At 35.7% G+C, this 14,657-nt stretch overlaps 2 protein-coding genes across 3 annotated transcripts; one reads left to right on the forward strand and one right to left on the reverse strand.

Annotated features, from left to right (window-relative positions):
- Positions 1-18: 18 nt before the first annotated feature.
- On the forward strand, positions 19-8,502 carry LOC140956952 (uncharacterized). Of its 2 annotated transcripts, none has more exons than XM_073413940.1 (13): positions 19-324; positions 766-950; positions 1,027-1,130; positions 1,338-1,415; positions 4,677-4,780; positions 4,899-4,985; positions 5,561-5,763; positions 6,017-6,218; positions 6,292-6,342; positions 6,415-6,513; positions 6,613-6,672; positions 6,818-6,942; positions 7,233-8,502. In XM_073413940.1, exons 1-13 carry the CDS (start codon positions 94-96, stop codon positions 8,440-8,442), a joined length of 2,739 nt encoding a protein of 912 aa, XP_073270041.1. In that variant the 5' UTR covers positions 19-93; the 3' UTR covers positions 8,443-8,502. The 2 variants fall into 2 exon arrangements, with proteins under 2 accessions (XP_073270041.1, XP_073270042.1); XM_073413941.1 differs by having other exon boundaries at positions 6,821-6,942.
- A 2,407-nt stretch (positions 8,503-10,909) lies between these two features.
- LOC140956816 (AT-hook motif nuclear-localized protein 22-like) lies at positions 10,910-12,669 on the reverse strand. Its single transcript, XM_073413690.1, has one exon. The coding sequence runs from the start codon at positions 12,246-12,248 to the stop codon at positions 11,331-11,333; it is 918 nt and encodes a 305-aa protein (XP_073269791.1). The 5' UTR covers positions 12,249-12,669; the 3' UTR covers positions 10,910-11,330.
- Positions 12,670-14,657: the final 1,988 nt, after the last annotated feature.

Below are 14,657 nucleotides of genomic sequence, written 5' to 3' on the forward strand. Positions count from 1 at the left end.
ATATTTTTAAAGAAAGAGTTACGGAGAGCTTCCTCGACAAGCTACAAGTACCAAAACCAGTTGGAGGTGGAGGTAGGTTTTGCTGTCACTGAAATGGCCGAGGACGAGAGATTATCAACTACCAAGGCCCCTAAGCCGAATTCGACCCCAAATGTTCCCGAGAAGCTTGCCAACAGCATTAACCCGTCCAGAAATCTGAAAACTGCGAAGGAGTTTATATCATCAGTGGCCGCGAGAATCGCTGATCAGCCGCTTCAATGCTTCGCCCCCGAAGTTTGGGGTGTGCTCACTGCTATATCAGAAAAGGCACGTCAGCGCTACCAGGTTTGCCGCTGCTCCAAAAGACTTGGGTTTTGTTCTTTGGTCCGTTGCAGTTTGCGTCCTAATATGTTATGGATACTTGGAGAGTTTTCATGCATTTTTTGTCTGGGGTTCTTTTTCGGAATGTGTTATAGAATCATGCAAAGGGCTTAAAAAAATCTCCCTCATAAAAAACTGACAATTGGATTTGTGTAATGTCGCTGACTTTTAAGTGTTGAGAAAAATCCAAGTAAACGTCCCTCGTATAGAATGTGCATCTCTATGGCATAGACTGAGATAGTGGGTTTATATCATGTGGCTTTATAGTTTGTTTTATTATGGCTTCTTATATTGATTTATGTGATATGCATGCATTAGCATCTAGCTTTTCATACTTTGCCACACTTCTTTGCTTGCTGCATAGTTACATTTTATGATATTGGCTGATGCAAGTATTCGGAACAGAGTATAAATATGCCTCTGACTTGCGATGAACACTGTATCGGTCGGTTAGTGGATAACACACATTTTCGGATAATTGCACCTGCTGTAAGTGGTAATCATTGCAAGATTTATCGGAAGAAGGTTGCTACTGCAGACACGAAACTTCCATCGGACAACTCTTGTTCCGTGTTCTTGAAAGATTCTAGGTTATTTATTCTTTAGCAAAGGTCTATTTGTAGATTTTTGTGTAGCAATTTTTTGATGGTTTCAATTTTTACACAGCACGAATGGTACATATTTAAATTGGGAAAAATTGAATAAAAGTGGACCTGAAGTGAAGCTGTGCCATGGAGACATCATCTCAATAGCAGTTGCTCCACATCATGGTATGGTTGGTTGAACTTGTTTAAATTAAATTCTTTTGTCAGATCTCCTCTTGCCTTTTTTTGTTTTGCTCCTAAGCATGGTGGAGTTTTGGCTTTATTTGGTGACTTTTCTTTGTTAATTATCTACAGTTTGAGACCGAATAATTATATTATTTGGGAACTTCCATCAAACTTACTCACGAACTCTGTTTTCTTGATTTTATGCAGAACATGCTTTTGCATTTGTATTTCGGGAAGCTCAGAAATCCTCTGTTGTAAATGATGGACTGCTAAAGAGAAAACCTGGTAAATTGCTTTAGAATTTTGTAAAATGATGGAACAAAGTTAGTTTGATACTATTGTAAATATAGAGAGGATTTATAGGGATTAGATAAGACTAATTTTGGAATGGTGTTTTTTAGGAGATTTGTTAGCTAAGATTGAGTAGTCGGTATAATTCATATTGATAAATATTCTTCTTTCAAATCTACGTGGTATTAAAGCTTACTCTCTCAAAACCCTAGCCTTCTCCATCGTAAAAATCTGTCATGAGCACTGAAACAAAAAGCCCAACTTTTGAAGTGACCTCCAAATCAGAAAACACTCCAACGATGAACCCCGTGGGAGTCGATAACTCATCTCTGTTTATCACATGTCACAAACTCAACGGGCATAATTTCTCCAGTGGTCGCACTCAGTAATGATGTATATCTGCGGGAAAGGCAAGGATGACTACGTCGCAGGATCAGTCACTGTTCCTGAGAAGACAGACCCAAGATTCAAAATGTGGAAGATCGAAAACCACATGGTAATGTCTTGGCTAATTAATTAGATGTATAATGAAATAGGAGAGAACGTCCTACTCTGTGAACTGCAAAAGAAATATGGGATGTTGTCCGATGGAAAAAATAGACATTTGTTGGAGGTAGCAAGGTTTCTCATGTTCTCCACTAACGTGCCTAAACATTACTGGGGGAGGAAGTTCTTACAGCCACATACCTCAATAACCGAATGGTATCAAGAATCCTTAATTTTCAAACACCTTGTCAGACCCTCCTCCTAATCTTTCCACATACATGTATTTTCATAGGGTATTCCTCACATCAAAAGGGCTATAGTGTTGCTCTCCCATGACCAAAAGGAAGATCACTCACCATTACCTTTCACTCCTTCACCTACCACTTCTCTGCCCCTTATTGGTGGACAACCCGAAGTCATTGATCAAATTTCAGAAGTTCCAGCAACTACTTTACCTGAAAGTCATCCTTCTACTACCCCATCTAAAAATCTGATTCCTAGCCATTCTCGAACACCGCAAACTGCAAATAATGAGCTTCATGTTTACACAAGGAGAAAAGGACCTGAGAGAACAACAGTGCAACCAACTTATCTCACATTTGACCAAGAATCTCAACCGAGTTCAAGTCCTTCTCAAAGTCACTCGGGTGAAGAAACTCCTGGTCAATTTTTTTTGAAAAACCAGTACCTTATACTGATGATTTGAACATTCCAATTGGTTTGAAGAAAGGTGTTAGAATGTGCACTAATCATCCTAGATGCAGATTTGTTTCTTATGATGGATTATCTCCTTCCTATCAAACTTTTGTCTCTGCTCTTGATAGTATACAGATTCCAAATTCCATCCAGGAGGCTCTTGGGAATTCGAAATGGAGAAAGGCAGTCGATGAAGAAATAAAAGCTTTGGAAAAGAATGACACATGCGTTATCTCAGATCTTCCTAATGAAAGAATCCGGTTGGATGTAAGTGGATTTTCACCATTAAACATAAAGCTGTATTGAGAGATTGAAAGCTCGACTTATAGCCAAAGGATTCACTCAATCTTATGGAGTAGATTACGAAGAAACATTTGACCCGATGGCCAAACTCAACACTATTCAAGTGTTTTTTCTTTTGCAGCTAACCTGGATTGGCCTTTGCATCAACTGGATGTCAAAAATGCATTTCTCAATGGGAACTTGGAGGAAGAGGTGTATATGGAGATAGCTCTAGGGTTGGAAACATCTTTCCGCATTAACAATGTGTGCAAACTCAAGAAGTCCCTGTATGGAATCAAACAATCACCTCAAGCATGATTTTGTAGGTTTGGAATAATAGAACAAGGATAAATTCAATGTCAGGTTGATCATACTATTTGTTTAGTTCTCATCAAACAAGAAAATAGCAGTCTTGATAGTGTATGTAGATGACATTATCTTAACAGGTGGTTATGAAGAGGACTTTCAGAAATAAAGAAACATTAAGCGGTGGAATTTGAAATCAAGGACCTCAGACATCTCAAATACTTTCTTGGCATAGACGTGGCTCGATCTAAGAAAGACATATTTATCTACCAACGTAAATATGTCCTAGACCTACTCAAAGGGAGAGGTATGCTTGAATGTAAACTAGCAGACACTCCGATAGTACGATGGACGCTACCAAGAAGATAGGAACTGAAACAGAAAGTGCGCATATTCACATGGGAAGATATCAGAAACTTGTAGGCCGCCTTATCTACCTGTCACATACTCGACCTGATATCGGATTTGCGGTCAGTGTTGTAAGCCAATTTATGAACAATCCAAGTGAATAACACATGGAAGCTGTAAATAGAATTTTGAGATACTTGAAAATGACAGCTGGGAAAGATTTGTTGTACAAAAGGAACAATGATAGAAATGTTGAAGTTTTTTCAAATGCTGATTGGGCAGGAAACATATCAGATAGGCGGTCGACATCTGGATACTGTTCGTATGTATGGGTAAATCTTGTGACTTGGAGAAGTAAGAAACAATATGTAGTTCAAGAAATAGTGCTGAAACTGAGATAAGATCTCTATCCCTTGGAAGGAATCTAGATACAGAGATTGCTGGAAGAATTGGGAAGAGCTACAAGAAATCCTATCGAAATGTTATGTTACTATCAAACCGTCATTAGCATTGCAAAGAACTCTGTACATCATGATAAAACAAAACACATCGAGATAGATCGACATTTCATTTCAGAAAAATTTGAGAAGGTAATTATACAATTGATCTAATACTCCTACAAAATCACAAAGAGCAGACATACTCACTAAAGCTCTTTCGAGAACCAACTTTGTAGAACTAAGTCACAAGCTGTGCATGCACAATATTTATACCCAGCATGAGAGTGTAGAATGATGGAGCAAAGTTAGGAATTTGATACTGTTGTAAATATAGAGAGGATTATAGGGATTAGATCAGACTAATTTTGGGATCCTGTGTTTTTAGGAGATTTGTTATCTAAGATTAAATCCTTATTATGTGGTGATTGATTTGCACTATTTGTATAAAAATTGTATTGTACTCACAGTGAGAAATATTCTTCTCTCAAATCTACAAATTTCAATCTATCTATTTTTGTTTTTGTTTTTGTTTTTGTTTTAAATTCAGTGTTATAGTTGCAGTCTAATGATAAAGTGCACAATTTGGGGCTTGCGTGCAAGTGTACTGGAATCTCTTTCTTGAATTTCTAATATATGTGGGCGTAGTGGCATGAAGTTTTTATCTGTATATTGCTTATAGCTTAGTCATTTCTTGAAGAGGAACTCGGTGCTGAGAACAAAAGACTAAAAGGGATTGGCATAGGAGCTTTAGATGGTCCAATATCGCTTGATGATTTTCGGAGCCTTGAAAAATCAAACAAGGTATTAACTATTAATATAGACTTTTAGCTTCTGCATTACTACAGTATTCCAGCAACTCCAATGTTTTCATATTTTTTGTCACCTTTTATACTTTTGAAGTGTTGGGTATGCATTGTAGGAACTTAGGAAACTTCTGGAAGATCAAGTTGCGATTGTCGAAGTTTTGCGCTGTGAAAACCGTGCATCTACCGAGAAGCATGAATCTGTATGTCTTGCTTTGCTCATACATTCTATTCTTTTAAAAAAAAACCTTTTTATGATCATATGCCTTTGTGCATTGCCCTTGTCATCTAGAATTTATCTCTTAATTATCTGAAATATCTCTTTATGAACAATGGTTTTGCGGCTTCAGAATTTATGGTTGAAATTCATTGGAATCTTATTATCAACTTTCATACTGAGGATTTGTAGTGTATGAAGCATGTGAGAATAATTCCTAAAATTTTTATTCTGGGATTAGAACTTACAATTATAGTTCATTGGACGTGCAGCCTCCATTGTAGTTGTAATATTCTTTGATGCATATTATTGTAAACACGTTGCCTTAACGTTAGGTGAGGTTAAACATCTTTTTTTCTGCTGCGGCACGTAAATGTTTGTGGCATACTATGTAGTCTATAACTTATCGAACATGATGAAATTTACATTTATCATTTTCCCTCTCCGGCACTGCATAATACAATGTCAAGGACAATTTCTGTGCGTGATCCGTTTTATTTTGCATGTTGTGTGGTATTTTGATGGTGTCTGCTTAATGATCAAAAATGTTTTATTTTGCAGGAAATGAGAAAGTTACAAGAATCAATATCAAAATCCTATCAGTCCGAGTTCAATACGTTGAACCAGCATTTAGAAGCTAAAAAGAAGGAACTGGAAGAGCTGAATAGAACATTTTCTGAACAGAAACATGAGATGGAAAACCTTAACAAAAGACTTATTGCATCTAAGCAATCGTGCATTGAAGCCAATGAAATAATTGATAGGTGAGAAATGAAATAAAACAACTTAGGTTCAGACTTGATGGAAAATGCAAACCATTCACAATCATTGTTCTTTAAACTGGTTGCAGCACTTTTCATCTGGCTTTTAGTTTATGATAATGATTAAAGTTACTTTAATTGTATATTTCTAAGCTTTCTATGGCATCTTATAATATTATTTGCATCAAACTCAGTTGGAGTCAAATTTTCTTGAGATATGGAGGAAATTTTTTTTGTGTGTGTTTGCTTGGTTCAGCCAGAAGGCATCTATGTCAGAACTGAAAACTTTATTAGACGAGGAGCGTGATCAGAGAAGAGGAGAGCGGGAGAAAGCTGCTGCAGACTTAAAAATGTCAATCCAGAGAATTCAAGCTGAGACTGCGGAGGAAATAAAAAGATTGTCAGATGGTGCTCTACGGCGGGAGAAAGAACAACAGGAAAGGATAAACAAGCTTCAGGTAGAGAAAGTGGATTTTGTTTTGGCTTTAGTTTGTTTTTCTGGCAGAGCAGTTAATCATGACTTTTATTCAGGATTCAGAGAAGGAAAGGTGTTCGTTGGTGGAAACTTTGAGGTCCAAATTGGTACGTTTACATTTTTCTTCTTGATTTCAGAGTGTCTTTGCATATGAAGTTGCTGTGCTCTGTTAATTGCAGGAAGATGCACGGCAAAAGCTGGTCGACTATGATAATAAAGTTCGCCAGTTGGAGGGTCAAATTCATGAGGAGCTGCTTGCTTCTGCCAGGAGCAGAAAAGTATAGTGGCTTAATTCTATCTGCCGAGATATGCTGCTACCATTTTAAAAAATGCTAAATGTTCCGTATTCTTACTTATGCTTTTGGTTGAGTTCACAGAGGGTTGAAGAACTTGAGCATGACAGAGAAAGGCTAATTAAAGAGCTTGAACACGAAAAGGTAGGTTTGCAGTACATTTTGTTTACTGTTTGTTAACATTATCAATATAAAGTAAATGCCCGCGATGAAGTTAAGCCATCATTAATCACATATTAGGGCAAACCAAAGTTTTATGTGTCGAACTGAGATCCTTTCGTGCTTATAGCAGGCAGCTCGGGAAGAAGCTTGGGCAAAGGTGTCTGCACTAGAACTTGAGATCAGTGCTGCTTTACGGGATCTTGATTTTGAAAGGCGCAGACTAAAAGGGGCTAAGGAAAGGATCATGCTTCGGTGAGAGAGCGACAACATGAGATGGATTAATGAAGGATTGGTTTAATTTTTCAAAAAGTTAAGAAAATTAATTGCATGTATTAATCCCATAAATTTCTTGCATACCTGGACGACAAAAACTTTTTTTAATACATTTTGGGCGATGAGCATTTTTTCTTTTGCATAGATAATCATTAAATAAATATGGCATTGTTTTTTTTGCTTCCTGATATTGACCGTTATTACTGAGTAATCTGACATTTTTCCATTGAGCACATTGCTGGTTGGTCACATCAAATAATTTTTTGCAGTGAAACTCAGCTTCGTGCATTCTATTCTACTACAGAGGAGATATCAGTGTTGTTTGTAAAGCAGCAAGAACAACTCAAAGCAATGCAAAGAACGCTCGAAGATGACGAGAATTATGAATCCACATCTGTTGATGCTGACCTCAATCCGGAATATATCGATGTAATTCAATCTTTGGCCCGAGACAAGGAGACCTACCAACATAATATTATAGCAAAGGTAGAATCGGGTGCAGGTCATTGCCATGGCAGAGATCAACTTGAGTCATCAAGTGATGAAGCAAGTGTGACAGAAAAGCATGACTGCAATGTCAAAAGCTGTGGTGGAGGTGGTCAGGATACCGAGGAGGTGGAAATCACTGGTGATCAACATAATGTTGGGGGTGGTTTTGGTTCTGATATCAATGCCAATGGCACAACACCTGTTTTCGTAGGAGATTCTATTGGAACTGAACAATTCCCTGAAACCGAGGGTGTTGGTACATTACCAATTCTGGAAGAAGATGTTGCTGAGACTGAACATGCTGTGGAAACTGAAAGCCAATCTCTTCGCAGAAGGCTGAAATTCGATTTAAATAAATTTAGCTCCTCAGATGATGAGATGCAGATAGATGATGAAACAAATACAGAAGCTGTGGATCAGGCTCAAAACAAAAGTCATGATCCTTCTCTCTCTCAATCGAATAGTCCTTTGGCCGTTCGGAACCCGATGGAAGACACTGAAGGTGGAGGAAGTATAAAAACAAGTGACCTTTTGGCCTCAGAAGTGCTTGGGAGCTGGGCATGCAGCACCGCTCCTTCTGCCCATGGAGAGAACGATTCTCCCAGGAGCAGAAACGACGAAGAAGGTACTGCTTTGCCTGTGCAAGACTCCAACAGTCTTGTAGCTGAGAGTCAACACTTACCATCCTCAAAATCTGATGCTACTGCCGCGAACTCTCAAAATCTGATGCTACTGTGCGAGATGATTGCTATTATTTCTCCTGATTCAAGGGAACAATTTAGCAGTGCTGTTATAAGAGAGAATCAAGTTGGGTGTGATGGAATAGCAAGTTCTTCCGAAACTGAAGATTGTGGTGATAAAGACAAAGATGCGAACGAAGCTGTTACTGGAGCTGCTTCAGATACTGAGACTGTTGGTAGAGATGGATCAGTGTCTAATGATGAAATGGAGGAAGACGATGATGATACACAAGAAGATTCTGTTGGATAATTGCATCTCAAGAAAATCTAGATTTGTTTATATATATGCTCTCTTTTTGTGCAAATTAGTTTTTTTTTTTTTTTTTTTACTTTTTATCATTTTGTTTATAGCCGAGGCAAGGGGTCATTGCTGTAAATGTGCATATGTTGAAGAATTTATTCTATTCTAAGTTGACATTTTTAAGCAGGTCGAGATGTTGAAAGTCTGATTTTGTAGGATCGAACTTCTAGCTATCTTTGTGATTGCAATTGAGACAAAATGGAGACGCCCTTTCGATACATAGCATTTCGTTTTCTCGAAACAATGATAATAATGATTGTGAAGAATGCAAGAAGATCAAGTACTTGCAACTCTTTTTCACTTTCTATATTATCGACTAAGCACTACTTGGAAATTGAAGGTACCAGATTGTAAAAAAAATAGAGAAAAAGTTGTTTGTTGTTTGGATTTTCAAAGCATTTAAAATATTTATCTACACTACTCAAGAGGACTGTTCAATGACATGATTGATGGGGCAGCGTTTTGGGGGATTGTTTGTGTTTCACGGATTGTTCCTTAGGACTTTAATTCTCAATTCTCAGTNAAAAAAAAAAAAAAAAAAAAAAAAAAAAAAAAAAAAAAACTGTGTGTCAGCCTAATAAATAATTTGTACGCAGCACCTAAACTATACCACAACGCAGGAATCTTAACTAAATTTGAGGAATTTAAACACAGTCTATGATCTTTTATTAATCTCAGTCGACTTCAAAATGATATTTAAGGAACTAAACACAATCTCTTACAGTGATTGCCAAAAAATACAGTCTTTAAAAAGTTCGAAAAATCGAATAAATGACCAAACAATTCTAATATTTTGTACGATAATACTTTAGTATCCTTATTAATTAAATTCTAGTACCACGCAAAACACATCTTTAAAAAATTAATCCATTTATTAACACAAATCCCCAATTAATAGAGAAAAACCTGGTAGATGTAGGGTAGGACGACTGATTATGTATAATATAATATGGCTCTTAATGCATGAATCATCCTGAATCTCCATACAAACATCATCAGTCATATTTCTAAAATATTTTCAGTCGGCCCTAACTCCATCTTGTTCTCTCTTGCTTATTCCCGATTTCTAATTAAAGGTACTTCATGAAAAAATTGCAATCGTCCTATATATCTATCTCTTGACGATTTTGATTAACTATGTTATCAAAATTTTCGTCATAGCCCGTTGCCTATCTCTTTTCTTTTTCAATTTTGATGTTTTTTTCGATGTGGCATCAACATGACGTTAGACCCGACATGACGCTTACACGTCTAATGTTAAATTAGTTTTCTCATTGAAAAATTATTCAAACTGCAAAAGGCTTGAATAATACATGGCTAGCAAAGACTCAATTTTATTCTTTAAGGAAATCAAGATTCAAATTTTGATATTTATTACAAAGAGAGAAGATCAAAAACTGAATTAACATCATTTAATTGTTAATTGTGTATGTATATGTATGTACGACGTGGGACTGGGAGTAGTAATTATGAGAATAATAGCTTGGCTGTTAGTTGCAGGTGGCATGGGTTTGGGATATGGTGGAAGAGGGAGTTAGTTTTGCCTTGGAAAAGAGCCAATTTAGTTGAGAGCAGTGCACGTGCAGTCAGTCCAGATCCAATACCCAATATTCATGTCTCTGCACCTCAGTCAACATACAAGAAATCAAGGCATCATGTTATGCCCACACATCTCTGTCCATTTTTCCATTATTACTGTTAACCAACCAACCTCATTTTCATGCACTGCTACTCAACATCTTGCCTAGCTAGCTAGCTACTGCCCACCAAACCAAATGCGTACCTTGAAACTTCAAATTTCAGAATTCCCATTATAATGCGCTTTCATCTGAAACAAGTATGATTTACACACGCACGCATAAAAACCATGAAGTTAGATATGGGGACATGAATTTGAAATTTATGGATTTCGATTATAATTTTATGGTTAATAATGAAACAATATATCAAATAAATTCATACATTAAGTATTTACACATTAGTTATACAAAATGTAATGAATTTCAAATGCACGTCTTAATTAATATGCAACTTTATATGAACATGTGAGGGGTGAATTTAAAACATATGATCGTATTTCTCTAAAACAACAAAAGTATATTTAAAATATATGGATTTGAAATCTATTAATCCAAAAGCAACCTTAATTTTATGGCACAAGTGCTCATATAGAAGGTTGAACTTAAACCAAAATTTATACATATATGTACTGTTTTTGCTGGATTGTTTTATGTCATAAGAACTGCTGCATATTTAATTTATCTCTATCTAATGTAATCTAAAAAATTTGGATGTCATTACTATCTAAAAACGAGAAGACATGTTTTAGTAGGTTAATTTTATGAGTTGGTTGATTCTGGATGTTGCAGTACTAAAAGGAGAAACTTTAAAGAACCAAATTAAAAAGCAACAAAAAGAAACCTAAAAGGAAAAAAAATCTTATTGCTTCCACAGAAAGTGATGGATGAATATGATTGTCAACAAGTTACCAGAATTCAGTAGATGCTGCAAACATGAAATTGTGAACAAAGTAATTTAAGTAACGACATTCTTGAAGAAAACTTGTAGATTTCATGTCTTCCAATGTTTTCACTCCCAGCTTGTAATTTGTAAGAATTCATGACTTTGTACATCCCTAGCTAGTTCTTCTCAAAAGGCACAAGGGCATGTTAGTTTTAACCAGTGCACGAAAACAAGAATCGAGAAAGTACTAATTATTTAAAAGGATCATGAAGACGAATGAACTCAAAAGCAAATTAGATAATTTTCCAGAACTAGAGAAATCATGTCCATAAATTTTAAGAGAAGTAACTAGGTTGTTTGATTTCTTGATTAATTTAAAACGGAGGGCGACCTGTTCCCCAGTAAGCTGCTTCAGCTGGTAATTGGCATGAATTTAGCATATTTTGAGGCATCTCTTGAAACATAGTTGAGTTGGGATTATTCATCATCTGCTGCACTACCATCCCCGGAGATCCCAGCTGCCCGCTTCCCTGCCCTCCCGCCGCCGACGCCTCTTCTTCTTCTAGAGGCAGCCTTTCGTAAGCTGCATTACCAAATGATGCTGCCATTATGACCACCGGCCCGGAAGCCAGAAGTGGCCCAACAACCGTTCCCCCCATAACCTGTCCTTGACCGCCGGCTAAATATATAGTCAAACCAGATGCCGCTGGCGGAGCTGGAGGCGGAAGAAACGAACCCGAGAGAGAGAGAATTTCGAACTTGCCATGTAAAGTCATAACCGCACCGGGCGTAGAAGGCTGCCGGAGTGTTACATTCCCGACCGTGCCGTTACCGCTCAATATACAAACACCTCTCTGCCGCCTCGTGGCGAAGTTTGATATACTTTCCTGAATATCAGAGCCGTTAGCGACTTCCATAACATGGGATCTGAGTGCATTTGCACTATCTCGAGTGATTATGATCGGGGGTTTAGGCTTGTTTTTGGAGCCGGCGGGGCGGCCCCGAGGTCTTCTAGTGACCTCGCTTTGATCGCCAGTGAGCTGCGCAAGCTCTTTGCCTTCAGAAGTCTGCGTAGTGGTAGCCATGTTGGTGGAAGAATTAGTGGTCGGAAGACCATAATTCTCGTCACGGTCTCGCTTCAAGATACGGGTCGGGTTGCTGTTTCCGCTTTGTTCATCTTCTGGATCATTCTGGTGATACTGCTGCTGCTGATATTGGCGGTGGTGGTGGAGCTGAAGATCTCTGGCGAGGAACGGCGGTGGTAAAGAGCGACCTTGAGCTAGCTGATCCATCACTGAATCTTGAAAACCTTACCCTATCCTTAATTCTTTCAAATACACAAAATCTTGACGAGATGGAGGAAATCGATGAAGGGTTAGCTTTTTCTTGAGGAACTCAATAACTAAGTAACCTTCACCTCATGAACATCAGCGTAATTATCACAATTCACCAAGATTTGAGTAAAAATATTCATCTCCCTATTAATCTCGTTGTTGATCGAGTTTGTGCTTATGTGTTGGAAGAGATGAAGAGATAAGACAGTAATTTGTAAGTAAAATTGGTATCTTTTTATGTTTAGGAGAAGATAAGTGAAGTTTTGGTTTAGGGTTTGGTCCCATAGTGACAGAGAGACCGAATAGGAAAGAGATAGGGTTAAATCCGGTAAATAGACAGCGTGCGTTAGGCCGCATGGGCGGTGGGGAATGCTGCCCTTTTTCTCTATTCTATGTCTCTTTATTCTCATCAAAGTCCAAACTATTTTCACTTGTACTCAATTATATATGTAAATCTTTATTTTGGGAACATATATACATCTCTCCATTAATCTTTCTGTTCCGTTCCTTTGACTCATAAGATAAGATGATATTACAACTTGAACCAAACGTAGGATAATACAAATACATTAAATTTCATCATTCGAACGGTGTTAGAAAAATATTTAGGTTCAATTCTGGAATCTTGATAGTTGTATATGGTTAAAAAAATATTTCAAATTATATAACAAATCAAGATGTGGGAATTTAGTTACTAACTATTATCGGTCAAGGTTTCAAGTGGCAAAAGAAAAGACTGAATAAATGATACTATATGGGAACATAACGATTCATGCCAATGTAACGAAAATGTTATATGATTTCATGAGCTCATTTAATATATTGCAAGCATGGTTTCCAACTCGAACTTTTCTATTCAAAGTGGAAACTACACTTCTGTTTCGAGCCGAACACGAGATCTCTTGAATTCTTTTGCAACAACTATAAATTATCGGAATATCATATTGATTTAGGTCCATTTTCCTCCAATCACTCTAATTTCTATATTAAAACAAAATGTAACAACGATAATATATATGAATTAATTATCTTCACAATAATGAGTCCAAAATAAACCCATTGAATCAGACATATTAAGGGGGTGTATTCAATGTAGGAGATTTATTAACTTTTAATGACTTTTTGTAGATTTTAAAAGTCTAGATGTATTCAATTAAGATTTTTACATACTCCATAGAAGTCTAGTGGTATTCAAAATAGACTTCCATATATAGAGTTTTAAAAAGTCAAGTGGTATTCAACATTTACTTTTAAAAACTCTATAAAAGTTTATACGTATTCAAATTTTCAATAGACTTTTAATAACTTCATGGAATTTATTAACATACAAACATTAAAACTTAAGATACAACTATAAATTATCAAAAATTATATTTAGTTCAACCCAAAGATTTGGATGGATTTTTAAAACTTCTAACTCGTACACAAGCATTTACTTCTCTCTGTCGCTTCACATCATCTCTCTTCTTATCTTCTCTCCTCTCATCTATCTCTATCATTATCTCAAATTTTCGAAGTGTATTTCTATATATATTTTCATCTTTTCTTTTCAAAATTTTCATTTGTTAGCTGATTGTTCATTTAATAATTTTTTATTTTAATATCATAAGAAATTTTGAATTCTAGAATTGATTTTGTGATTTTTAATTTATGATTTATACAAATTAATGTAATATTCAATAATAATAAAAGATGATCTAAAAAATGTCGCTTAATTCTTAATAATTGAATAGATTCATAACAACAATTATTTTTTAAATTCTTTTTAGCATTTTCAATTAATATATAAGCTATCATATTTTTATACAAAATTATATCCACATAATGCTAAATAATATTCTTTTCATATGTATATTATTAATTCAAAAACAAGATTACAGATTAATCAATTAATGTATTTTAAAAAATTTACAAACATGCATACAAATCCACATATATACTTAAATTTTAAATAATTATATTTATTTATTAATATAAATATTGAAAAATTATTTCAAACTGAATATGTTATATATGTCAATTAATTATTGGTTCAAAGAAATTAATAAAAAATAATATGTTATAATCAAGTACAAAATTTATAAAATTCTATAAAAAAAATTTCACAAAAGTATATAAAAATCTAACAAATCCATAAAAATCTATCAAATCCATAAAAGTCAATTAAAATCTATCAAATTCATAAAAATATATCATTTGAAAAAGTTATTAAAAGTGATCAAAACTCTGAATTGAGTAAACCCCACTAAATAGGACTAACAAAGAACTCATCAGGTCATCTAAATTAAATTAAACTTTGTAAACATTCTAAAACCTGCCCCGATTACTCCACATAACGTATTTCTTATATATATGTGTGTGTGTATA

Source organism: Primulina huaijiensis, chromosome 14, assembly GCF_012295235.1.
Source record: "Primulina huaijiensis isolate GDHJ02 chromosome 14, ASM1229523v2, whole genome shotgun sequence".
Taxonomy (NCBI): domain Eukaryota; kingdom Viridiplantae; phylum Streptophyta; class Magnoliopsida; order Lamiales; family Gesneriaceae; genus Primulina; species Primulina huaijiensis.